At 39.3% G+C, this 27,096-nt stretch overlaps 2 protein-coding genes across 5 annotated transcripts; one reads left to right on the top strand and one right to left on the bottom strand.

Annotated features, from left to right (window-relative positions):
• osbpl11 (oxysterol binding protein-like 11) lies at positions 1-16,160 on the top strand. 3 transcript variants are annotated; one of them, XM_058391640.1, is made up of 13 exons: positions 1-430; positions 2,180-2,248; positions 2,343-2,518; positions 3,133-3,212; positions 4,531-4,719; positions 4,940-5,138; positions 6,692-6,834; positions 8,500-8,640; positions 9,844-10,294; positions 11,040-11,226; positions 11,845-12,027; positions 13,780-13,933; positions 14,302-16,160. In XM_058391640.1, the coding sequence occupies exons 1-13, from the start codon at positions 327-329 to the stop codon at positions 14,386-14,388; spliced, it is 2,163 nt and encodes a 720-aa protein (XP_058247623.1). In that variant the 5' UTR covers positions 1-326; the 3' UTR covers positions 14,389-16,160. The 3 variants fall into 3 exon arrangements, with proteins under 3 accessions (XP_058247623.1, XP_058247624.1, XP_058247625.1); XM_058391641.1 differs by having other exon boundaries at positions 4,576-4,719; XM_058391642.1 differs by having other exon boundaries at positions 4,648-4,719.
• Positions 16,152-27,057, bottom strand: tgfbr2l (transforming growth factor beta receptor-like). Of its 2 annotated transcripts, none has more exons than XM_058391645.1 (7): positions 26,839-27,057; positions 22,858-23,008; positions 21,430-21,632; positions 20,444-21,285; positions 19,243-19,384; positions 18,837-18,964; positions 16,152-17,928 (listed from the first exon to the last, which is right to left on the bottom strand). In XM_058391645.1, the coding sequence occupies exons 1-7, from the start codon at positions 26,891-26,893 to the stop codon at positions 17,641-17,643; spliced, it is 1,809 nt and encodes a 602-aa protein (XP_058247628.1). In that variant the 5' UTR covers positions 26,894-27,057; the 3' UTR covers positions 16,152-17,640. The 2 variants fall into 2 exon arrangements, with proteins under 2 accessions (XP_058247628.1, XP_058247627.1); XM_058391644.1 differs by having other exon boundaries at positions 21,427-21,632.
• Positions 27,058-27,096: the final 39 nt, after the last annotated feature.

Genomic DNA, 27,096 nt, shown 5'->3' on the forward strand with positions numbered 1-27,096 from the left:
CATGTCACGTGATCCGAATAGACACCTTGTGTTCTGTCATGGTAGAGCAGGGCTGGAAAAGAGCATAAACAATATTTTCCTCACAAGTGTATTGATTATATTCGAGATTTTTATGCGTGTAGAATGAAGGCGTCGATACGTGTGAATAAGTCAGACTGTGTTTCGCCAACGGGAGTGGTTCATAAATGTTTTGGTTGACAGTTAAATGGCTTGTTTTAGCGTTAGCTCCAAGCTCATATCTGTCTAATCTCTGCTAGTCCCTTCTGTCAGAGGCCACATCTAGCTAGCACAGCTAAGCTAAGCCGAGCTAAGCTAAGCTAACGACAATGCAAGTGGAAACAGCGGGAATGCGAATTTCTGAAAGTGAAGGCAAGCTCGATGTTCACACGCAGAGCTCATTCAGGACGACCTCCAAAAGTTGGCAGTACAGGTGAGTTTTTAGGTTTTCTAACTGGTTTTGTGATGGCGGTGCTGGCTGGACATTAGCAACCTGACGTGCCATGACTAAGTCTACACGTGAAATTAATCACCTGTTATCAGCAGGGTGTGTCGGAATAGTGTCCCGCTTTTTATCGTTGCAGAAAGGGTTAATTATTCCTATTGTGGAAAGCTATCTGCCTTGTTTGCTTGTTCTTCTTACAAGTGTGTCTTACAGGCATAGGTTCCCAACCCTGGTCCTGAAGAACCCCAGTGTCCTGCACACTTTGTGTGTGTGTGTGTGTGTGTGTGTTTGTGTGTTGGTGTTGGAGCAAACCCTGAATTGTACAGGAAACCTGTGCGTAAGGAGACTTGTATTTAGATGTAAATAATTAATGATGTATTAGTGAACTATAAACTACACTGACCAGGCATAACATTATGACCACCTGCCTAATATAGTGATGGTCCCCCTTTTGCTGCCCAAACAGCCCTGACCCATCATGCACTGTGTATTCTCACACCTTTCTATCAGAACCAGCATTATCTTCTTCAGCAATTTGAGCAACAGTAGCTCGTCTGTTTAATCGGGTCACATGGGCCAGCCTTCCCTCTCCATGTGCATCAGTGATCCTTGGCTGCCCATGACCCTGTCCCTGGTTCACCACTGTTCCTTTCTTGGACCACTTTTGATAGATACTGACCACTGCAGACCGGCCAGCCTTCCCTCTCCATGTGCATCAGTGACCCTTGGCCGCCCATGACCCTGTCCCTGGTTCACCACTGTTCCTTCCTTGGACTACTTTTGATAGATACTGACCACTGCAGACCGGGAATGCCTGCAAGAGCTGATATCTGATCCACTCGTCTAGCCATCACAGTTTGGCTCTTTATCAGACTCTCTCAAATCCTTACACTTGCCCATTTTTCCTGCTTCTAACACATTAACTTTGAGGACAAAATGTTCACTTGCTGCCTAATATATCCCACCCACTAACAGGTGCCATGATGAGGAGATAATCAGTGTTATTTACTTCACCTGTCACTGCTCATACTGTTATGGCTGATCGGTGTATCTTTTGGCCCATATTTACACTATATTACCAAACGTTTCTGGACATATGACCATCACACCCATATGTGTTTTTTCCCTAAACTGTTGCTGCAATATTGGAAACACAGAATTGTACAGGATGTCTCTGTATTCTCTAGTTTCTATCTGAGCTAACAGCCTGTCGGTGCCCCTGTGCACTATGTAAGCTCCATTAATACATGATATGTCAAGGTTGGGTTGGAAAAACTCTAAAAATGTAAACTTGTGTCCTGCACAGAGCTTTGACCTTAACACTACTACGCACCTTTAACTGGAATACTGACTCCTTGCTCATCATCTTTTTCTGGCCTCACTAATGTTATTGATCCCAAATCCCCACAGCCATGCTCTAAAATCTAGCAAAAGAAACCTTGTGGTCAGATGTCCACATACCTTTGTCCATCTAGTGTATTATTATATTATAGCCAGGGCATATTATGAACTTTGTTGCTTTTTTTATAATTAACAGAAAGGTGATTATTGTATTAATATCTGTCACTGATTAAAAGAAATTGCTAAAAGTATTTTTTACTGTTGTGGATTTGTTTTTTAAATGATGTACTTTTATTATACTTGCTTTTTAATTATATTTTAACTCTTATTATTTCAGAAAGTGCTGTTATTTAACGTGTTACTTGCTTTTTTCCTCTTATCCATTTTTTTTTGTAGTGATCACATGGAAAATGTAGCTGGATATTTAATGAAGTACACAAATCTTGTAACAGGATGGCAGTATCGGTGAGTACCTGCCTGACATGATCATCAAACAGACCACAGCTTTCCAGTCCTTCTCCATGAGCACCACTGACTTGGCTTTTTGTGTTGTTTCTAGATTCTTTGTATTGAACAACGAGGCAGGGCTGCTGGAGTACTTCGTGAATGAGCAATCACGGCACCAGAAGCCAAGGGGCACATTGCCTTTAGCAGGCGCAGTCATTTCCCCGAGCGATGAGGACTCGCACACCTTCACTGTCAATGCCATCAGCGGGGAGCAGTACAAACTCAGAGGTGTCTCTCTTTTTCTCTCCTTTTCTTTTAGCTATGAAAGAACTGTGTGAAAAATAACTACACACGGACAAACATTCATTCATTCAAAAATAACCACACACGAATGAGGCAGAGCTGTGACAGAGGACACTCCATGACATCCAACAAAGACGGAATAAAAAGAATAGAGTTTTGTGATACCTGGATGAAATCCCAGACAAGGGCAGGTGTGATGTACAAGCCTGCATACACCACACTGTACAAAGCCACAACGTCTGTATTGCACAAAAGATGCCCTTTTTCTTCAAAACATGTTTTCATTTGACGTATAATAGTGCCAGTACTTACAGCTTATGTCAGCCGTATTACTTCTTAGTCAGCAGATTTTGCACAGCTCGTTAAGTGCAAGGCTGCACACATGAGTGAAGCAGTACTGGAAAATTCAATACTTCCTCTCACTAGCTCAACAACTGATGCACATCAGATTCTTCTACATTAAGTGACTTATATATAGGAATCATATTGCTGCCATTGCTTCGAATAAATTATTAACATGCTTTTTTCTCACGTATTTTTGCTCTTATAGCCTGTATAGATTCAGTGTGTAATGAGCCCCTTATTAATGCTACTTTCAGCTACTGATGCTAAAGAGAGACAGCACTGGGTGAGCAGGCTGCAGATCTGCACACAGCACCACACTGAAGCCATGGGCAAGGTGAGGAAAAAGTAGAGTATGTTTTCCAAAAACACACTACAACTTGGCTCAGAAACATTTTGGCTTATTCAATATATATATATTGAATATATATATATTGAATATATATATATATATATATATATATATATATATATATATATATATATATATATATATATATATATATATATATATATAATTACACTATATTGCCAAAAGTATTCACTCACCCATCCAAATAATCAGAATCAGGTGTTCCAATCACTTCCATGGCCACAGGTGTATAAAATCAAGCACCTAGGCATGCAGACTGTTTTTACAAACATTTGTGAAAGTATGGGTCGCTCTCAGGAGCTCAGTGAATTCCAGCGTGGAACTGTGATAGGATGCCACCTGTGCAACAAATCCAGTCGTGAAATTTCCTCGCTCCTAAATATTCCATAGTCAACTGTCAGCTGTTTTATAAGAACGTGGAAGTGTTTGGGAACGATAGAAACTCAGCCACGAAGTGGTAGGCCACGTAATCTGACTGAGCGGGGTCAGCAGATGCTGAGGCGCATAGTGCGAAGAGGTCGCCAACTTTCTGCAGAGTCAATCGCTACAGACCTCCAAACTTCATGTGGCCTTCAGATTAGCTCAAGAACAATGCGCAGAGAGCCTCATGGAATGGGTTTCCATGGCCGAGCAGCTGCATCCAAGCCATACATCACCAAGTGCAGTGCAAAGCGTCGGATGCAGTGGTGTAAAGCACGCCGCCACTGGACTCTAGAGCAGTGGAGACGCGTTCTCTGGAGTGACGAATCGCGCTTCTCCATCTGGCAATCTGATGGACGAGTCTGGGTTTGGCAGTTGCCAGGAGAACGGTACTTGTCTGACTGCTTTGTGCCAAGTGTAAAGTTTGGTGGAGGGGGGATTATGGTGTGGGGTTGTTTTTCAGGAGCTGGGCTTGGCCCCAGTGTGTGACCTCACAAATGCGCTTCTGGAAGAATGGTCAAAAATTCCCATAAACACACTCCTAAACCTTGTGGACAGCCTTCCCAGAAGAGTTGAAGCTGTTATAGCTGCAAAGGGTGGACCGACGTCATATTGAACCCTATGGAATAGGAATGGGATGACACTCAAGTTCATATGCGAGTCAAGGCAGGTGAGCGAATACTTTTGGCAATATAGTGTGTATATATATATATATATATATATATATATATATATATATATATATAATGTTAATGGCAGAATTTTTGTTTGAGCCTGTACAAGGTCTGCTTGTTCGTTTTCCTATTTGCATGTGTGTGCATGCGCACTGGCCAGTTTTATGCACTTTGCTTTCATTCTGAAGACTAACCCACCACTAAAGACTCGCAGTCTGTCCGCGGCCTCTCAGGGCAGTTCCAGTTCTCCTGCGTCCCAGCGCAAAATCAGCCATAACACCGGCTCCCTGTTGGGTCTGTCTCAGTTTCACCGTGGCTCCTCCAACTACTCGAGCAAGCGTTCTGTGCTGCGTGACCACCTGGTGGAGGCTCGTGAGGTGAGACCATATTTATGTAGTTTACACCATTCTAGAGTGAAAAGGTCATACTTTAGCATGCTTATGGCTATGATAATATGCTGTGGAGAACATTAAGTGATGCATCCCATCTACAAAACCTGGGACCATAGTTTACTATGCATGAATTCCTCCCTTGTAAGTTTGCAGACTAACAATGTGCAAGTCTTTTAGTAAAGTTGTGTCAATGTTTGTTGTGTAGATGATGACCCAGGCACAGGACCAGCACAGAGACCTGGTACAGTGCATTGAGGGCCTGCCGGCCAGCCACAATCCCTCTCCACTGGACCAGGACCTCCTGCTGCTCAAAGCCACCTCTCTGGCCACAATGACTTGCCTTAGTGACTGCCTTCACATCCTGCAGCTTCAACAAGTGGCCCGGCACAGAGTTCCTCTCGGAGGTACTAACATTGTTTTAACAGTGCACACACACTCTGCGGGGTGATGAACGTGTGACCATGAACTACATCAAAATATATGATACATCCATGACTTTGACATGTATATAGAATGGAGTACAAGGGTATCCAAGTATTTGTTTTCTTTACAATTTCTTATGAATTGCATCTGTTCCAACGATTGTAATGTATCAGAGGTTGGAATATAAAAAAAATGTATAAATAATTTTTTTTTTTTTTTTTACATGGTAACTGATACTTTACATAGCAACCTTCAACATACATTCTAGTCTGTATTTTAAATCATGCACATGCTTTCCATATGTATGTTGGGCAAAATGTTATCAAATGCAAAAACTTCAGATTCAAGTCCATATTAGTCCATTTAATTTTTTTGAATAATGAAAAAATTAAATAATGCAGTGGTGTTTAAGGACTAAACAGCTCTCTTGTTTGAGGTTTTGTGCACAGAAGTTACTAAATACCTTAAATAAGACTGGTTCTCTAATATTAAGAAATCACTGCCCTATAGAGCTTAATCATTAGCTGATTGGGTGTGTTGAGAAACCCTAAAGAGCTGTGCACCCCTGATCCTCTCTGTTGACTTATTAAATTTTGTATTTGGTCAAAGCTTTTACAGTAACTCGAAATACCTGGCATGGTGACAGAAAGCCTCCCTGCACAACTTGAGTGTTTTATAGTGACACACATTAAAGAAACAACACTGATTTACATTTTTACTGTACACGTATCGTGTGTCGCTGGTAGCAAATCAGTTAATCCAAGGTCATGTTCTTGTAGTATTTATGACCTGTGGCCCTGGCCAGGGAGTGGAATAAAGTTGCATAATGAATGAGGAACAGTATCTCCCTCTGATAGGCCAGTGCAGGAAACTAGAGCTTTGGGGGCGTCACCCATGTGTGCCGCTCGCCAGCTTCCTCAAACTATGCTCCTGTGCTGCTGTCATGAAACCGTGTTACTAATGCATAAAGTGATCTTCTGTCAAAGTAGCCAGTTTTCCTCAATTGACATGAGTGAGCAGCTTATTTTGCTGCACAAGTCCACCAAATAATAATATCTGGCACAGTGGCTAGGGACGCTACGAGATGGGTCCTGGTGGTTTTGTATGTCTGCACACCTTCTACACAGAACTGAATTTGATCCACTTGCCAAGCATACATATTTTATAGCTCTCTGAAAGAAAAGGAACATACGAATTGGCCAGCAGTCAGTGGGGTGTATCAGTATTTTAGCTGCTGTGTAGATCCAGTAAGATTAAGAGGTCAGGATTCCCTTATAAGATTCTACTGATTATAACGAAGCAGAAGTTGTGAGAATCTTCTTCCTCGCAGAAAAGCAACAGATCTGCATCGTGCAGTTCTGTATGCAGATGCTGACCCCTGGGCTCGGGTTGCGAATGTGAACTTCAGGACAGTTGGGAGGGGATCGGACACCTGCGGTTCTAGTTGTGGCTGAGGCTGTTGTTGGCCCATTGCCACTGCATGTAGGGTCTGGTGACATGAGCAGCTTTGAACAAGGCTCCGTTTGCCCCGCAGGGCCGACCATCGAATGGCTGGAACCCAAACTGCCGGACGCGCTGAAGAATGGTGGGACTCTGGCTAGCATCACCAAAGACAGCACCAAAATGCAGGGCACAGCTGTAGAACCTGCTGAAATGGACTCCTGTGACATTGCCGGGGTAATAAAGGCTTTAAATCTTATGCCATTTCTGACATTCTGCTATTTCCAATTATTTATATTCAGCTACAGTATTCTTTTTTTGGCTACAGCAAACAATGTCTCTAGCAACACCAGTATGTGCGTGTGTTTTATGATTTAATGTTATAGTGGTACAATTTGGATTATGTTCAAGGATTAGATTAAACCTCCCACTACTATCCCTGTCTTCTTATTTGCAGCTGCTCTTTGAATGAGTTTGTCTTGGAATTAAACTTACATTAGTCTTGTCAGAAAGATGAAACTTGGGTGGAGAGGCTTGTGGTTAAATGGAGCAGCCTGTTACTGGAAAAGAAATACAATAGACACAGACACGCTCCAGCCTCTTGCTTTAAATTGGTTATATCAGTTGGACCGAAAGTCGATATAAGGCAGACATTCTATATAACTGTGTGTTTTGTTTTTGAAGCCATGCATTGAGCTGCATGGTTTAATTTGCTTTTTGGTCAGGCATTGCGGCAATGTAAACAAATTCTGTATTCGGAGGAATGGAGTACTGTCTGTCTTTTTCATTTTTAGCCTCTAAATTTGTCCTAATGAAATCCACAAGTGTAGTTTAAACATTCTGCTTACTGTTAGTTGTTTCTGCTATTAAGTCTTAATGAGCAAGGTGACCGGGCTATTCTGGGTATGGATATGATTATCCTCTTACGACAGACTTTCTCGTATGAAAGTGAGTTTAATTTATTATGAAAGCACTTCCAAGAAATAAACGCACATTTCTGCCAAGTGAATTAGTTGATGATTCATACAGTATGAATCAACATGAAATTTTTTTCTTCTGTTATATTATGTAGGTATTAGGGTGATTAGATGTACATTCTTTCACTTAATGCTGGAGCTTAGTATTTTAGTTACGTCACGGGTCCGAGTGCCATTGCACACCTGATCGCAAAAACCTAGTCGTACCTATTTCTTGCCAAATGAATGGACACCAGTCGATTCCAGATTTGTCATAAAGTCATCATGAACATCTGGAATTGAAGGGTGTGGGCAAGAGCTGTATTTGGAACATTTCCTGCAGTCAACTTTGTTACAGGAAATGGAGTCAATATACTAGCCTTAGGCCAAGTTACTGCCTGAGCCATTTCTATCAGGATGTGTCACATTTGGTCATAGAAAAACTGTAGTAAATCCTAGTATGCATACCTAAGTGTCAAGAAGTGGATTACATGCATGTAAATTGGATTGATTTTGGCTTAAATTTTTACACTAGTAAACAGACAAGACTACTGTGAGGTACAAGGGATTAAGCAAAGAAATCACTGTGTCGTAAGCCAGAACACGAGACGGGTCTAGCTTGAAATTTCAATGAATGTGGAAATCTTTGGCCTTTTATGCAAATGAGGAGCGTTTTCTTGACTGTAACTTGATATTTTACGAGTATCTGAAACAACACTTTTCTGTAGGAATGCCTAAAAGGTGGAAGAAAGGAAAGCATACTTTTCAGTATATCATAGGATTTGAAAATTTGCCAGCAACATTAAAAATAAGGTTAATATAGTCTGTCTTTTATTCTATATTGTGAAACACCTTTAGAGAATCTTATCACCATATGAAGTATCTGCTTTCCAACAAAAATTTGATTGTTTACAATAGCATTAATAAGTGTTAATGTATATTTTAGGAGCAGGAAGACATTGATACGGAAGAGGAGCAAGAAGACACTTTTCCAGCTGAGGAAGAGGACTTGGGAGCAGTAGAGGAAGAGCGTAGTGTCATCCTGCATCTTCTCTCTCAGCTCAAACTGGGCATGGACCTTACCAGAGTAAGCCACCTAACCAAACTCTATCAAGCATAAACAAATTCTGTCCGTTCATTCCTTTTTAAGTAAATGCATACAGTTATGATTAGCAGAATTCATGAGAAGTAATTTGTTATTGATAATAATATGCATCATACTTCAAAGCAATTAAAACAGTGAGTAAATTACATACAGAATGCACATGTATAACACAGACATGTTCACTTGTGATTAAATGCAAGTTCAAATCAAGTCTCAAGTCTTTAAGCATGAGTGTTTAATTCCTAAATCAACAGATTCTTATCATATGGGAACGAGTATATAGGAACTTTAGCTGTTTGTCAGTGATAAAGAACAGTATTGCTCACAATAAAGGAAAAATGTTAATACTTATTTTAATTGAAGAAAAGTCATTAAGAACATTAAGGTCTGACATGACAATCTAGATCTTGACATCTTTTAAAACCATTTGTCTGTAAACAAAAAAATAACAGTGAACAATGGACCTCAGAAGACCATACAGGGTTCCCCTCCTGCCAGCCAAAAACAGGAATCGGAGGCTATAGTGGGCACAGGATCACTGAAACTTGACAGTTGAAGACTGGAAAAAGACCAGGGAATTTTGTGCTAATCTTTAGCTGTCCTATTTTAGTGAGTCAGTGCCTGTGGTTTTGGTCAGGAATGGGCATTGTGGGGAAGGCCAAGATAAATAAATAAAATAAAACAAACTTTTTCACACACACCAGGTCTGGGTAATCATGGAAAGATTTATAGTTACTACTGATGCATCCAAGTCAAGAGTCATAAAAGGAGTCCTAAAGGATGAATTGTAAGTCAAGTCTGTTTTTAATGCAATTTATTTAAGTCTCAAACTCAAGGGCCCTGGTGTAAAACATTTATTAATGTAAACATAATAGTAGGGTAGACTGAGGAAAGTTAAGGACTGAGTTTTGAGGTAAGTGGTTGTCCGACTACATTCTATAGATAAGGTGCTACACTGGAGAAAGCATTGTTGCTAAGGCAATGGACATTAAATGGGATAGAGGGATAGTGCAGGAGAATCTTTTAAGTTTGTTAATAAGGAGAGAGATGACATGTTTGACATGCTGTGAAATGTCAAAACTGAATAAACTAGCACCATATCACCTGCTGTTTTGTAGTGTATAATGATACCTTGTATATTTTGTTCACATTTAAATATTGCGGTATTGCACTCCCTCTATAAAGGTGGTCCTTCCTACATTTATCCTGGAGAAGCGCTCTCTGCTGGAGATGTATGCAGACTTCATGTCACACCCAGACCTTTTTGTGGCCATCACAGATGGCACCAGTCCTATGGACCGTATGATCAGATTTGTGGAATATTACCTCACTTCCTTCCACGAGGGCCGCAAGGGTGCGATTGCCAAGAAGCCCTACAACCCAATCATTGGCGAAACATTCCACTGCTCCTGGAGAGTGCCAAAGACGGCAGTGTCTCAAGGAAGCGTTCAGAAAGAGAGCTCCAGTGCATCAGACTGCTATAATGTGAGATTTGTGGCCGAGCAGGTGTCCCACCATCCACCCGTCTCTGGCTTCTATGCTGAATGCCAGGAGAGGCAGATGTGCGTAAACACGCATGTGTGGACCAAAAGCAAGTTCATGGGCATGTCTATCGGTGTTTCCATGATTGGAGAGGGTAAGGCAGTTTGCCTGATGTTCTCTGTTGTACTGTTTCTCTTTTATTCATTATATTATATATATATTATATTCATTCAATTTTTATTCATTTTATGATGTTTTTATGAGCCCAGATGTTTACAAATATATATATATATATATATATATATATATATATATATAGCTTTTGTTTTTATAGTGAGTGAAAATATCTTGAATGTAGTTAAATAAATCTATCAAGTGTTTCCTTGTATAAGATTACAATAAACCAAATATAAGATTATAGTATTTCTAGACATTTGTATTAATTTAGCACAAAATAGTTTTACAACTGTCAAACATTTGTTTCTTATTTGCTTGAAAATAATCTAGAAATGGTTTAATAAGCTTATATTTGGTTTGTTAAAATCTTATAAGAAAGACTATATAAATCTGGCTATATTCAAGATAGTGATTTTTGTAGTTGTCGATTTAATAACTTGAAGACGTTCAAATGCTTTAGCATTAAAACCGATGAAAAAATATTTAAACTGACATTTAAGCTTTTTCCAGTTCTCTGACAGACAGACAGACAGACAGACAGACAGACAGACAGACAGAATAGCTCTCAAATGGTAAAATTAGTTCATGTTAAGAATTAGTTCTACCTTTGTGTACCAGGGCTGGTTTTATTCTTTGTTAGTCTCTGCATGCTCAATTGAATATTATATTTTGCAGTGTTCTGGTATCCATTGTGTGTGTTGGGGCTGGGTTTTTTTTTTCAGGTAATCTGCACCTGTTGGAGCATGGCGAAGAGTACACATTCACTCTGCCGTCGGCCTATGCCCGCTCGATCCTCACTGTGCCCTGGGTGGAGCTGGGCGGAAAGGTGACCGTGAACTGCGCCAAGACAGGCTATAGTGCAGCAATCACCTTCCAAACCAAGCCTTTCTATGGGGGCAAGCTGCATAGGTCAGTGACTCGAGGTCACATTACACTTTAATTGACTCTGCTGTCAGTCTGCATTACAGTGTGCTGTCTGCAGTAAGCTAAAGGGCAAAGCTAAATGGGTAAAAACCCTGTGAAAAGAGCTGTGTGATGTGAGTCACCGTGAACACATAATTCCTCAGTATTTTATTGTGTCTTTTCCTGTAAGTATATATTACTCATAATTTTTACTTGGTATTGGACAATTCATTTGAGCGCATTTTAAATTTCATTTTCTTGTACTGTAAGGTTGTAACAGGGCAGTATATAAAACAGCACCTCACACCGTAACAGAACACTAAATTGGAGTTGTGATAGAAATATAGTTATTGTTTGTTAGACTAATGCCTGACAAGACAGACCTAGTTTCCCATCTTCTTGCTTATACTGCTTGCTAATTTACACTGCCCTCTCTCTGTCTCTCTCTCGCTCGCTCGCTCGCTCTCTCTCTCTCTCTCTCTCTCTCTTGCTCTCTCTCTCTCTCTCTCTCTCTCTCTCTCTCACTGACATACTTTGCCTGTGTTTTATTTTTGAGTGGCACATGTTTCCGTTGTGAAAGCTGAGCATGCCGATTGTAATAAGATCTGTGTTTTTGTTATGCAGAGTGAACGCAGAGGTGAAGCACAACCCCACCAACTCTGTAGTGTGTCGCGTACAGGGGGAGTGGAATGGTGTGCTCGAGTTTACCTACAGCAACGGCGAGACACGCGTCATAGATGTCCTCAAGCTACCCATCACCAGGAAACGAGTGCGGCCCAAAGAGCAGCAAGGACATTACGAGTCAAGGTGAGGATTATTTGTCTGGATTTATCTTTCACACAATGTTTCATTTTCATGATTTTATTTATGAATTACATTATATTACATAATATATTGCATACATACATTACCAGTCAAAAGTTTGGACACACCTTTTAATTCAGTGTTTTTTGTTTAGGGATTTATTTTCTACATTCTAGAACAATACTGGAGATTTCAAAACTATGAAATAACACACATGGACTTAAGTAATCCATATATAATGACAACAAAAACAGTCAGTTGTTATTTTAAGACACGAAGGTCAGGTGTTCTGGAATAGTTCTTGCAAGAACAGTATTGTCAAGTGCATTCGCAAAACCCATCAAGCACCATGATGAAACTGGCTCACATGAAGACCATCCCAGGAAAGCAAGACCAAAACTGACCTCTGCTGCAGAGGAGAAGTTCATTTAGAGTTACCAGCCTCAGAAATCACCAATTAACAGCACCTCAGATTAGAGCCGTTATGAAGGCTTTACAGAGCATCAGTAGCAGACATATCTCAATATCAACTGTTCAAACGACATTATTGTGTATTTTGGCCGCCTCCAGCATTGTTTTACAATGTAGAAAGAAATAAACACCAGGAAAGACCATGGAATTAGAAGGTGTGTCCAAACTTTTGACTGGTAGTGTGTATGTATGTGTTTATATATGAATACTGCTACATGCATATAACATATGGACATTTGCTTTTCTAGTTCATCAGTAATCATCGATTATTAAACATAAGCATAGTGGAGAAATTGAAAATGCCTAATCGTTTTTCTTCTCTAGTTTGGTTGGAAATTTGTGAATGAGGATCATCTGTCCTATACTCATTGTGTAATTTGCATTATTATTATTGTTATTATTATTATTACTATTATTATTGCATTATAAAGCAATATCTATACGCAGCTAGTGGATACCTAGTTGCAACCGGTGTTTTTGTGAATTTTAGCGATATGATAGTTTTGTTCTCTACACAAAATATTAGTTAGTGAGAGTTAGTGAGAGCTTACAACCATAATAGCCTTGGGTGAAGCCTTTATATTCATCTTGAAGAGTATCACACTGTGGGATTTTAGCAGATATTAAATGACTGTAAAGACAAGTTCCTTTTTGAAGAAAGTTACCTAAATCGTAGTAAAGGTGACACACTTAATTTGTGCAAGGTCTGTGTTTTCATAACATTGTTAATATTATAACATCATAATATTATAAGAGTAGCAGATTTAAAAATGCAAACTACTTTACAAATTGTAATTCATGACACAATTGGTGACCTTAATATTTAGGCTTACTATGTAGTATGCTGTAAGCTTGGGACACACCTTTCTCGTTCAGCATGTATTATTAGGTACTTATAGCCGTGAAATTAATATGCATCGTGAAAAATAAAATGGCACAAGCCACATTTTTCTGCTAAGTATCATTCAATAACTGTTTAATGAATAAAATTCCTTTGATAGTGTGAAAATGATTTTTATTGTATTTATAATTTTGTGTATTTTATTCTGTGTACCTGTTGTCTCTCACTTGTCTCATACTGTTGTGTATTTGCACTTTATGTAGGCTTGTGTACTGTACTATTGTGCTACGGTCCTGGGGAAATGATATTTAATTTCAACGCTTACCAGATATATAGGGGAATAACACTTGACTCAAATACTGCTGTCTCATCTCACACCGAATAGAAATGCCATGTGCAGAATCTCCATCTGTTTGACCATGCCATATTTGCACATCTTCCAGGCGACTGTGGCAGCATGTGACGGAGTCCTTGCTACAGAAAGACATGGAAAAGGCCACAGAGCACAAGCGCTTCCTGGAGGAGAGACAGAGGAAAGAGGAAAGACACCGCATCGAAACCGAGACGCCATGGAGGACCAAATACTTTGAAAGAAAAGTAAACATGCTCATCGACACACACAGCCAAATCTATTAGTTACAGAATCTCTCAATTTCTAAACTAAAAAGTTCTTTTGTGTGGTGTGCAGTGTGTAATGACATGAATCATACCAAATGCAAGACTGAATGCAGTTTTCCATTTAAAATGATGGAAGTAACTTGATCAGTGTTCATTTTATAAATAGATCTACATTGGTGGTTTTGCTTCCCCTAGATGTTTATTCAGTCTGTTATGAAAATCGTGCACTGAACGATTGGAGTCTTTAACATGAGAAGACTGTTGTTTTAAGATGGATTATTTATTGAAGTGAAATGTACTTAAAAATGAACCTAAGCATGTTTCCCCCTCCTTCTTCTTTTGCCCAGGGTGAAGGCTGGGTGTATCACAAACCACTGTGTAAAAGTGTTCCAGCACAGAGCTCCTCACCTGCAGTGCTTCAGTCTAACCCGTGACCACCACTCCAACCCTAATCCCTCACCTGCAAGAACCTGACCCCCTCAGGGCTGTCTGTGGGGTCTATGCTCTCTCTTAGAAATTAAGAGACACACACACACACACACACACACACACACACACACACACACACTGACTATACTTACACACATACTCAAAGACTCCCTTCCTTATGATTCCTTAATAATGTTATGGATATAATGCTTTGTGGATAGACTGCCTGAATCGGATCATATTCAGCATCCCTTGATTTGGGTATAATATCACAGTGAATCATTCTGATCCACAAAGGATCCCAGTGTGCACAGGCATCTTTTGTTGATGTTGCCTTAACGGGAGTTGTGAATAGCATGAGAATGTGTTAATGATGTCTGACAGATGTTTAAGTGAGGACTGTGTTTGAGGATGCTTTATTAACTTCTCTTGATCTTATTATAGAATGCTGTTATCTGGCCAGATTATGGCCAAACCTCCCCCCCCCAAAATGTAAGGAGTTTATTTGATGTATTATGATTTTGATATCATCAGAGAGATCTTCAAAGTTTTGTGCGGGAGCATCTAGATGTTTGACTAAATGACGAGCAGTAGCTCATTGTTTTTCATCAGAGCTGGATTCCACAAAGCATCTGGAGCCATGATGAAAGCAAATTTGCTGGTTTGGCCTTTGTTTTGTGCTACAGTGGTTAGCCAAGTGTTTGGAGGGAGGTGTTGAGAGCTGTATTAGTTTTGGTAAGGCTTCTTTCTCTCTCTTGCTCGACCTTTCCTCTCTATCCGTTTCATCATAGCTCAGGTGGGGGCTCGCTCTGACTTCAAAACAGCACTCTCTTGTTTTGAAAGCACACACAAATTTATTGGCTTTGATTATAGGATTTTAAACAACTTCAAACATCATATGAATCCATCGATTAGCAGTCTCCATTAGTCTTCTCTACTGCTATCTGTGAATATGTGAAACTATCATACAGTATTACTGCAATTTGATCAGAAAAATCTCAAATCACATGCAGTGAATGCTCTGTAGTTTTCCTTTCTCTTTTATGTAACTCTACCTCTCGAACTGAAACTCTTCAGTCTGAAAGGCAATCAGATATCAACCACAGATAGCTTAATGTGAAAGATGCAGTGGATATCTAGTTTTTGAGCCATAGAAGCCAGCAGATATTATAATGATGGAAAACTTAAATAACCTAAGATATTAAGTGTGTGGAGTTTTCCTGAAACCAAGCTCATTTACTTTAAATGCTGCATTTTTACTTCTAATTGATGGCAGTTTAAGTGAGCATGTGTTGATCAGAGCACAAGCAAAAAGAGCCTCTCGTATGAAAGCGCTACTTTTAACCCTGGTTGGTCTTGCTGAGAAACTTGTGGTGCCTTATTTGTGTTGGTCTTCCTCCTGTTCATGCCTGCAAACACATTCTTTATGAAACACATTATGAGTAGGTACGCATCTTCTCCCATTTTCCCAGCATCTTGGCAAGGACACCCAGAATGTTTGCTCTCTGCTCTGTATGGTTTGTGTTTTAATTCTCACACTTGGCTTTCCACTCAGGAGGCTGCTCTTCAGAATACAGATTCCTTACCAAGTTACAGGACACTTTCAGTGGAGAATCTCCCCTGAAAATGTCCCAACCAAGACGTGATCTGTGTCTGCAAACAGGCCTCAAGTGTGTATCTAGCTGAGCTGTGAACTGCACTGATGTTTTAATTATCCTTCTGGTAGCCTGAGAAAAGAAATGAATGAACTAATAAAATTGATACTGTATTAGCAGAAGGGTTTGTTTCTTTCTTTATCACACTTATCACTTTATCAATTGTCAATTTCAAACAACACCAGAAACAAAATCTTAACACACAATGTTACCGTATATAAAACTTTTATATGAGTATATGCTCTGTACAGTTGTGACACCAGTTCACAGTAATGAAAGGACAAAATGGCTCAATAAATGTGTCCTTATTTTTTGGGTTCAATTCACAAACCTTTTTCTAACTATCATTTTACTCAGTGCATGATCTGTCTTATATAAGATCACAGATATTCACCATCTCTTCAGAATACATGAAGACAATTGAACTATTACGTATACAAATAGCTTAGATTTCCAAAGAGCATCATAACATTAAGATCTTTCTGTTAGGTTAGTATAGTCTAGGCGATTCTGCCATTTTCATAGAAAAGTCAAGATTACTCATTGTCTCTTGACTCTAGAAATAAGGCCTGTCTTCAATTGTGTTCACTTTCTAATCAATGGTTTAATTTACCAAAAGAATAAAAAATACTTTTTGTTCTTTCCAGAAACTGCATCTGTTGATTAGGTAAATTCGTGATGAAAGTCTGGTCCAAGCTCTTCCCATAACCTCTTGGCAGATGAGTGTGTGACCACTTTAAGTGAGTTAGACAATATGGCTAGCAGCAACTGAAGCAGGCAAGCAGTAATTAAATGTGCAATATAACAATGATCCTAACCAAAAGGAACTCAAACCTCAAGTTTGTGGCAGATTTCAAAGCAGCTATGAATTGTTTCCATAAAGACAGGCCTATGTGCACAGATCAATTTAGAGCAACAATAAAATGCTTTCTGATTTTCCTTCATCTGAAAAAAAAAAAAAAAAGTTCTTCCCACTTGCTTGCGTGTTGGGTCTTTAAAACGTATGTTTGCTTCAGGGCTTGTGGTTAATCGAATTGAAGCCCCTCCCAAAGCCAAGCTCATGGGATGACCGCATTGTTGTTAAAAGCAAGCGACTCAGAGGGCAATGGAAAAACTCAAATGAGAAAATGATGTGTGGTAAACAGTTTTTGGAAAACATTTTTTTGCCAGTAGAAGTAGAGCACACACTTCTGCCAGCACAGCATGGACCCTTTCCTTGATGCTGTGTTAACTCTGTCTCTCAGGAATCTCTGATATGCCAAAATCAAAATTCTGTATACGCTCTACAAACTAAATATCAAAAGTCCTTAAAATGCTCCTTATAAAGGTACTCCACATAGACTCTGCTTCGGGGCAAATAACTTCTGCACGGGTAATAAGAGGTTATGGGAACATCATGAACTCAGAAGCCAGTGCTTATATTATCTTGCTTATCCTTTAGTCCTTCTTCAGTGGTGCATTATGTTCATTAATTCCAAAAACAAAAAGCTAATATTTAAAAATAATAAGAACCCAATGAGGGAGACCAGCTCCACATATTGAACCAATATATATTACAAAAACAAGTCTGGTTTGCAGGGCTTTGGGGAGGAGGAGGAGTGGTCACACTTCACTCAATGGCCTTAAGGAGGTTGAGGCTTGAGCATCGACTGTGGCTTGTGGTTGGGACGGGCATGCTGGCGACGTGCCAGTGTCATTCTCCGTGCAGTTAGAGGGGAGAGGGGAGTCCTGCTGCTCAGTGGAACTGGGGATGGAGACAAAGACTGTGCTGCTCTCCAGTTCTTCCTGTGCCACAGTGTTAAAGCGCTCCAGCACACAGTGTGCAGTCAAACGTGCCTCTGGGTCATGGTCCCAGCATTCTGTTATGGTGGCACTTAGCATCTGCATTCCCTGTAATGACAGAGCAGAAAGATTCCTTGACGTTTTTTAGAGAATCTCAACATGAAGCTCTTCAATCAAATGTCATCATTTCTGTACCTAATAAGACTACAATGCTCCTACTGAACACATTTAGTACTGTTTGATGTTATGGTATACACTTGTACAGAAGTAATAATATATTATCTTTTTATCCACTCTCATGGTTTGTTTCTCATGTCATCTCAGTCCATGTCAGTGTCCTCCTGCTTTATCATTGGTTTTACATCAACAACATTTACTTTAAACTTTAATACCAAATAAATCAATAATTATAGTTCTGAGCTCTTGTTGGAAACATACGTACACAGTTCAGTTTAAAACATTCACTTTTCACTTTAATGATATTCTTATGTGAATGCTTAACTGTGATTCTAATATCATTTTGATTTGCTACTTTTCCTTTTCAGTAACTATGATTTGGGCACAATGTCTGCTTTTTATGTCAGTACACTGTATTGCCAAAAGTTCTGGGACACCAATCCAAATCATTGAATTCAGGTTTTGTTTTTCAGGGGTTGGGCTCGGCCCCTTAGTTCCAGTGAAAGGAATTCTTAATGCTTCAGCATACTAAGACATTTTGGACAATTTCATGCTCCCAACTTTGTGGGAACAGTTTGGGGATGCCCCTTCCTATCTTTTCCAACAGAACTGTGCACCAGTGCACAAAGCAAGGTCCATAAAGACATGGATGAGCGAGTTTCGTGAGGAGGAACTTGACTGGTTTGCACAGAGTCCTGACCACGAACACGATAGAACACCTTTGGGATGAATTAGAGTGCCTTTCTCTGCTTTTTACCTCTGTGGTGTTACCAACGTCAACGTGAGTATAATGTGATATAAAAAATATTTTATTAGAGCAGTACTTTTGTAACACGTACCGGATGTATTGTCCAGCTGAGCGGGATGTCGGGTCGTCCTCTGTCCCTCAGCACCAGATCCCTCATGCTGTCCACACACGGCTGATCACATACCTTCGACCCAAATGGAGGCTCGTAGCTCTTCACCTCTGCCCAAGCAACATTCATTTATTTATTTATTCCTTTTTAACATTACATGACTTATACTTGTTAGAGTAATTGCTGAACACTCAATAAACAGTAATTATAATGCTCATACAGCATATAATAGGAATTTCTGATTTGTTAGAATTTGACAAAACAAGTCCATTATTTCATGGATTTTGTTATATCATCTAGCAGAAGCCAGTAACGGGATTAATGTTTTGCAAATGACTTGACACTGTGCAGCCCTATAGGGTGACTGTCTGGGTTTCGTGCCTCTTACCTCCTATAGCATCACAGCGAGAGGCCATTTCCCACATCACCAGGGCCATGGAATACACATCCATCTGTTTGAAGGACTCCAAATCCTCCAAATTCACTCGAGATTCAAGGACCTCAGGGGCCATGTAACGTGCCGTTCCAACCTTAGAAGTAAAGATCAGCTCAGTTAAATAAGGCAACTGCAGGAGGGTAAGAGATTTGTTTTATTATATTTAAGAAATAAAACCTTATGTTTAATAATACCTAATTAAACCATAATAATAACAATTAAACCAAGATGATTTGTATTTATTTAGGACTTAATAGAGCAGCAATTATAAACAAGTAAAAGTAAATGCTTGGAAAGATTCAGTACTTGAAAGTAGAGGAATAATTTTCAGAGTGACTGGAACAAACAAATGATATGCAATGTAATATACAAATATTATGAATACCTTGTACAGTATGTATATCATTACTATGTTTCTGCAATTTTAAGCTCAATTCTGCAAATCTCCAAAATATGGCATGTGTTTCTTATTATTACTTTTAAGTAATGTATAATACAAAATCCAAAAGCGTATAGATTATCCTGTGGTATAGGATGGGTGGACTGTACGGATAGACTGTCTGATCTAATATTCTGTGATTGCTCTAAACAAGTAGGCTCACTGCTGCAGACTAAACCTGGGCTCACTGCAGTCTTTTGTCATGTAGTCATGTTGGTTTGTGGCAAACTGCAGTACTCTGATGAACAACACAATGCAGATTAGGCATGTTGCTGACTCTGCTCCGCTCTGCACTACATCAAAGCTGACTTTTCCACCCATGTAGAAATGCAGTGATTTTGGTGGCATTTTTATAGTCATGCGTTTGTAATTACATATCTTTTGACCAGTGTATTATTAAGCTTGAGTTATATTATCATCATCTTGACGTGTAGCTTAATACTGATCTTCCTGAAATATCAAGTTTTTCAGAGAGCAGAATGTTTGCCTCCCAGACTAAAATCGGTCCTGGGAAACTCCAGATAGAGGCAGCGGCAGCGATTGTAATGATTCTATTCTATGCATTTGTAACAATTTGTAATGTTCGGTTTACTGGGCTGCTCACAAAGGATGCAGTATGAAAAATGTGAAACCCTTTGTAGTAATGCAGTGTAATAACCGTTTATAACTATTTGACCGTTTGTGCCATTGTAACATCATTTTGGTCTTCCTCACCTGACCACTGTTAGCAAAGTCATCCACAGTGAGAGAAATGTCCAGTCTCAGTGCCAGGCCAAAATCACACAGAGCACACTCGTTGTTGCTCTTCATCACAATGTTGCTGCTCTTCAAGTCCCGGTGTGCGGTGGGCACCTTGGGCGTCCCACATGGCGTTGTGTCATTGTGCAGATGTGCTAGACCTCGTGCCACTGAGGATGCCATTGCACACAGCTGACTCCAGCTCAGCACATGGTTCACTAGGTAGTCCTGCAGATTACCCAGAGCATGATAAGCCATGATGAGCCAGTACTGTCTCTGAGGGGCACTAGCTGTACCTCCACGCTGCTCTGCAGTCAGAAACTGCACAACGTTCTCGTGCTTCAGGTTGGGGTCGGAGAAGATGGCCCTCTCGTTGCGCCAGGAGGCATATTCCACAGCTGGAAAGATTTTTACCGCCACAGTTTCATACTGGCCACATTCGCTATGGTTAAGCCGTGCTCGCCAGACCTCAGCAAATCGTCCCTTACCAACCAAGGCCTCCAGCTGGATAGGTAGATGCTCTGTGTTGTGGTTTAGACTATTGGCACAGCTTGACGATATTTCTGAATTGGCATCTTCACCAAGGGAAAGAAGCTTGCCATGGTAGTCGCTGGTGTTGGCTTCACCAGCACATGCCTCTGGTGGGTCCAGTGACTGGTAATGTGTGCGTTTTGGTGCCCAGTCTTTGGGTTGTTTGCTGAGGTGGCGTGTGCGGTAGAGGTAGAATGCCATTGTGGCAATCACAGCTACTAGAAGTGGAGGAACCAGGCTTATCACCACTACTGGAATCACATCTTTAATCCTTAGCTTTGAGAACCCTAGAGAGAAATGTTTACAGAATGTCAGAACCTTTTTTTCCCTTTTCTTTCTTTGTAGAGTTAAGCAAGTTTAGGGGAAAAAGATTAAATTAAAGTATCTATTATTATTATTATTATTATTATTATTATTATTATTATTACCACCATTTGCTCCCTTCTCAAAGATGAGCTTGTCATTGCAGTCATGCTCCCGGATGCAGCTGCAGAGAAACAGTATACTGTTCTCAGAGGGCACTGAATTCATTACACACTCTGTGGAGCTGGTGTTAGACAGAACGATGTTCTCCAGTGCATGCTGAGGATTGTGGCACAGAGTTTGCACGCTCACACTCTCGTTCTCCTTTTTCCTGGGAACAACATGCACACACATACACACATAACTAAAGGGGTTATGAGGCGCAGCCGAAGAATCCAAGGTCCTTCTTAGTTTATCATAGAAACTATACTCAAATCTTATTATAGTATGTAATAGTTCTCACAAATGTAAACCATGATTGTTTGTCATTTTGGGGACTAATAGCTTTAAAAACAAATAAAAGTAAATGTTTGAGGATTCAGGCAGTGTGAGCAGGTATTAAAGACAAGTGTGTGTGTGTGTATGATCGTGGTATGATGATGTGCTGAATGTAAAACTAAATTTTGAAGTAGAATGTATAAGTTGATATATAAGTTGAGGTACAAAATGAAAAAGAAAAGTGTTTAGTTTAGCTTCTTTTTGTCAAAAGCATGCACTTACACATATAAATAAATAAAAGTGTGCTACAATACACAGCTGAATGTTTAAGGAAGCCAGTTTCTTCTAGGTTTAATGTATATAAGATAGATAGATAGATCAAATAGATGTTTTTTTTAGAACTTAGGAATGCTCTTTGACAGCAAAAAATGTGAATATCAAGTGATCAGGGAATCCCTGCTCAGGAGTTTTCTTTGTACTTCTTGCCAAAGTCAGCTCTATTCTGAATGTTATAAATGTGTTTGTTATATATCCTGTATTCCTGGGGAGTTTTTATCTGAGTCTTTTATTCAAGCCATGTTTTTTTGTGCTCCCCTGAGTGCTGGCTATCTCTCGCTACCCAGCCAGATTCTACTACATGGTCAATCAGAGGTCAGTTCTATAAACTTCCCAGAAAAACTTTCTCAGGTGCCAAACTGGGCGGATCTAGTTTAGCGGAAATCTTTATAAACAGAGCCTATTATCATAGCAATGGTCCAGAGAGGCATACCTCAGCTAAAAGTTGTCATATTAGAGCACACACTATCATTATCCTCTTAAACATATACATTTTAATACAACCTCTTATGCCAATATAAAGATTTAAGCTATCACAATGTATAGCTTGATTTCAAACTAAGGTTATATTGTGTACCACTGTATGACAAAAATTTAGAACTGAGACTTGTGGGTTGTGTCTGTGGGATGACATGAATCATAAGCAACGTCCGAGAATTCAACCACATCTCCAGACTCAGCTGTGGCCCACTCACACTTCAGCACAGTGGGAACTTGTAAAGGCTTGGCTTTAGTGACGTTGCATTCTATAAATAAAAAAAAGTGGCATAGGGCATATTTACCATATAGCCACGCAGACCTCCTCGGCATGGGTACAAAAGGAGCTGAAGTTGCAGTTGCTCATGCAGATGTTGTCTTCACACACAGGGCTGGACTGGTCACACCACTTACAAAGGTTAGTTGTTATGTGAGTGAAAGCACTGGCCTGAAATACTAAAAATGTACACAAATAAAGATTTGTATTAAACAAAGATAGCATGCTTTCACACTTGATTAGCGGCATAATTATTGGCAGCAGTGAAAAAGGAATTGTATGTGGTTGACGTGTCTTTTTCTAATAAGAAATATAACAATTTCCATTTGTCAGAAGTACATTATACATTTAGAGATACATTTATACCACAGAGAAATACAAAAATATGGTCAAAGGCAATAACGTAAATATATATTTTGAACCTAATAATAATTTTGAATTATATTAATAAAATCATGTAGCCTAAATTAGTCCACACAAGCCAATACAAGAATTTAAAGTAGCTTTAAATGTTCTGTAGGAGTCTAAGATCCTCTTCATAGTGGTAGACATTAGACAAAAGGCTCAGTGCTCTTCTCTACTGTAGATGTTTCACCATGTGTTATTTATGGGGTGTTGTTAACAAAATTCTGTACATCATACAGTATATCAAAATTTTGCCTCTAGATGAAAATAGCATTAAACCTTATTACAAGGCAGGATTTATTTGCAAATCAATAAGAATTAATATAAAATTTTTTGAATAATCTACCTATATCTATAATCTATCTATCTATCTATCTATCTATCTATCTATCTATCTATCTATCTATCTATCTATCTATCTATCTATCTATCTATCTATCTATCTATCATATAAAAAACTTACAAATCACACATTGAATGATTTTTTTTAATAGGGTGTGTGCTACATTTTGCAATATTAGATTTATAATGACAGTGATAACAGGTGATAACAGTCAACAGTTGAAATCAGGATTAAAAAGATTCAGCCCTTTTTGGGAAGTGCTACACCCCATGTGGAGAACACAGAGAGCTAAAGGATTTGGATGATATACAGTGTATATTGTGTGCTGGAATAGGTTTGGTTTAGTTTTCAGCGTGTGTGTATATGTGTGTTTTGAGGGCGGAGGGGTTCTGAGTGCCTGTGTTATGTCGGGTGTGGGGAGCATTCCTTCCCACGCATCTTCCTTCCGCTATCCTTATGCTGCCACATCACAACAATATTAATTGTTGATTGAAACCAGATGACGGGTGAGCTTGTTTCACTCAGAGAGTGTGGTGATCTAATAGGACTGACTAAACATGAAAAGAAGCAGTGCTGATATTTCACAAAGGCTTCCAGATGTTCCCTGATGCCAACCATCAAAATATATATGAGTGAGAGAGAGAGAAAGAGAGAGAGAGAGACAAAGGAAAAGAGAAAACTAAAAGACTGGTTAAGCAACAAAAAAAGTCTCCTCTCCAAACTATAAAGTAATTAAAATCAGCAGTTGACTGCTCCAGAAATAAATTAAAGCCATAAGTGTTCACTCTGGCCAAGTTTGAAGAACAACCCCTCTGTACTTATGGGAAATCCAAAGGCCACATGCTCACAGGAGGCCCAGAGATGTTGGCCTGTAATTGTTTGGTTTGCAGTTAAACACACTTTTCGTCTTTATTCCATCCTTATAGTTCACAACTTACTCCAATTCAGTTTATTAATATTCAGAATAGCATACTGTCACGTCTTTTAACGTACTAGCTGTGTTACAATCTTTTTTTGTTGAACACAGAAGCTAAACAGCACAGATCTGCAAAGAGATCATGCAGCATAATGTGCTAAGCACTAGAAGTTAGAAGAGATTTCTTTTTGGTTTGCAGCCTTGTTCTCACTATTGCTCAATTTCTCCAGTGCACCTGATCCAACAAACCAAACGGCCTGATACTCGACTTCTAAGACGAACGGGAGGTGTGCTTTAAAAATGAAACACACTAAACTGTTTAGTACAGCTCAGGAGCTTTTCCTTCTTCTCAGTCTTTTCAGTGTAGTAATCACATTCTGCCACTGTGTGGCATAAAGACCACCATTTAAATAGCCTTCAAAGCATTTTGTGAATAAATTTATAACAGCAGAATCAAAACAACACTCGTTGGCCCTGTCACATGCATATGATATACAGATGTCTTCAAGATTTCCTCTTAAGCTCCAGAGCCAAAAATGATCCAATGTATTTTGGAGCAAAATATGAACTTATGAACTGATGAGCTCTTCCAAGATCATGAGAGAGAGAGAGGAATTAATTATTAAATTAATTTAAGGGACTGTTCTTACAACTGCCAATTTAATACCTAATATCTCATGCCAAACAATAAATATCTGTTTATCCTGCTTACGATCATTTGGATTTTTGCCCCAAGTTACCACAAAAGACGGACACTTTTTGGATGCCTTGGAAGAGAAAGACTACAGTCCCTGTCTCTGTCATCAAAGCTCTTTTGAGACCGGGGTGACTTAGAGTCCTTCAGCATCTTGTTCTTTGCTGTAACTGGGACAATTTGAGCATTGTGTGAAATGATGATGGCAGGGCTGAGGAGAGACTGTCACATCACACTCTCTGTGTCTTTTTGTCTTTCTGTGTGTTGTTTAAATTCATTAGAGCTGGCACCACTTTATCGCATGTGCTCTTTGTCTTCTTTCATAACCACCTAATTTATCTTCATTAGGCATCGTTTTCAACAACAGTTAGAGGGCTGTGTGAATAAATAAAGAGCTTATGATTTTGTTCTCTTCAAAACACTGTATTGATTTATAACTGCTGTTAGAACTAAAACTGTGCACACAAGCACAAACCATTTAAGGAAGCCTCTGCTATACAGCAAAGATTATCCGGAACCTCAAGATAGAGTTCCTGATAGAGATTTCCATTGAATTTTACCTCGACATTTTATATGTACACAGTATATTACAATTTTTTTTTGTCTTGACAGAATAAATCCTGTTCTTAAATAATATTTAGAGCATACAGTTATTATAACAAGCTAATCAGTTAATCAGAGTACATCTTGTAGCAATGATTAATAATAAATTACCACCATTTATTAGCAATAGATTTAAGATAAATAATACATGTAAATGAAAGTGTAGAACAACTGAACGGTTTATTGTACTTTGACAAGTATAAAAGTATACTATGAAGATCTTTAGTAACAGTGCTGATTATATTCTGGGTATAATTTACCTTCACCCATATGAAGTATGATACCCTTTATCAAGAATTGAATTTGTTTTGTTTTGTTTGTTTGTTTGTTTGTTAATTTCTTTTTAATATTTTTTTCCCATCTTGGCAGGATGATAGATCAAACTGTGACATACTGTTAAACCAAACTGATTGACAAAGTCCACAAAACTAAAGGTAACTCTGTATCTCTCTCTCTCTCTCATACACACACACACACACACACACACACACAATGCTTATCTACCCAATATGAAACCTAGTGCATCATGGATTCATAAACTCTATTCCACATATGCTTTTCATATCAAGCAGTGCACATAACAAACTTAAGTACATATGCCTGTCCTGAAAGAAGAGATATTTCTTACACAGTTTCTTAAGTTCTCACACTTCATCTTCACAGTTTGACTGGGTATAGGAACGAATGTATTTTTCTTTCTTTGTATTTTTTCTTCCAGTCAGTTTCAGACTGAGACGTCCAGTGTCTCATAAACACTAGGCTATGTCAATCTAATTGTAAGCAGCACATCAAAATAGTAGTAAATAGTATGTCAAAATACTACGCCGCCATGTAAATTACTTGCAGCCAAGCAAAAGCAAATCCAAATCTTATACCTACCTAAAACTGTACAGTGTTTACCTCATACTAATGTATTAGTCTCTAGGCTGTTTGGTATAGTAGTATGCAGTTTTGGACGAGTCTCTCGACTCGTATGTGGCTGGCTGCGAGTAATATGAACACAAAAGAAAGTGGAGATGGCTATAAGAAACTCTGCTTTTCTACTCACGGAGCGACAGAAGGACACATATGAAAGCCGTGAATCTCCAGCCCCCGAGCTCCATCGTTTTCCCCCAAACACAGTCTCAAGACAGTAAGATTCTTCTTTGACCTTCCTCGCTATCAGAGACAAAGGAAAGTTCGCATGTATAGAAGTTTTAGAGGCTGCCCTGTGCGCTGTAAGAGCTGAGCCGCTTGGACCGACGCGTTTCTGGCCTCGGAGGCGGATCCAGATGTTTTCAATCCAGCTGTGGCAAGCGGCCCGCCC

This window comes from Hemibagrus wyckioides, linkage group LG06, assembly GCF_019097595.1.
Source record: "Hemibagrus wyckioides isolate EC202008001 linkage group LG06, SWU_Hwy_1.0, whole genome shotgun sequence".
NCBI lineage: Eukaryota > Metazoa > Chordata > Actinopteri > Siluriformes > Bagridae > Hemibagrus > Hemibagrus wyckioides.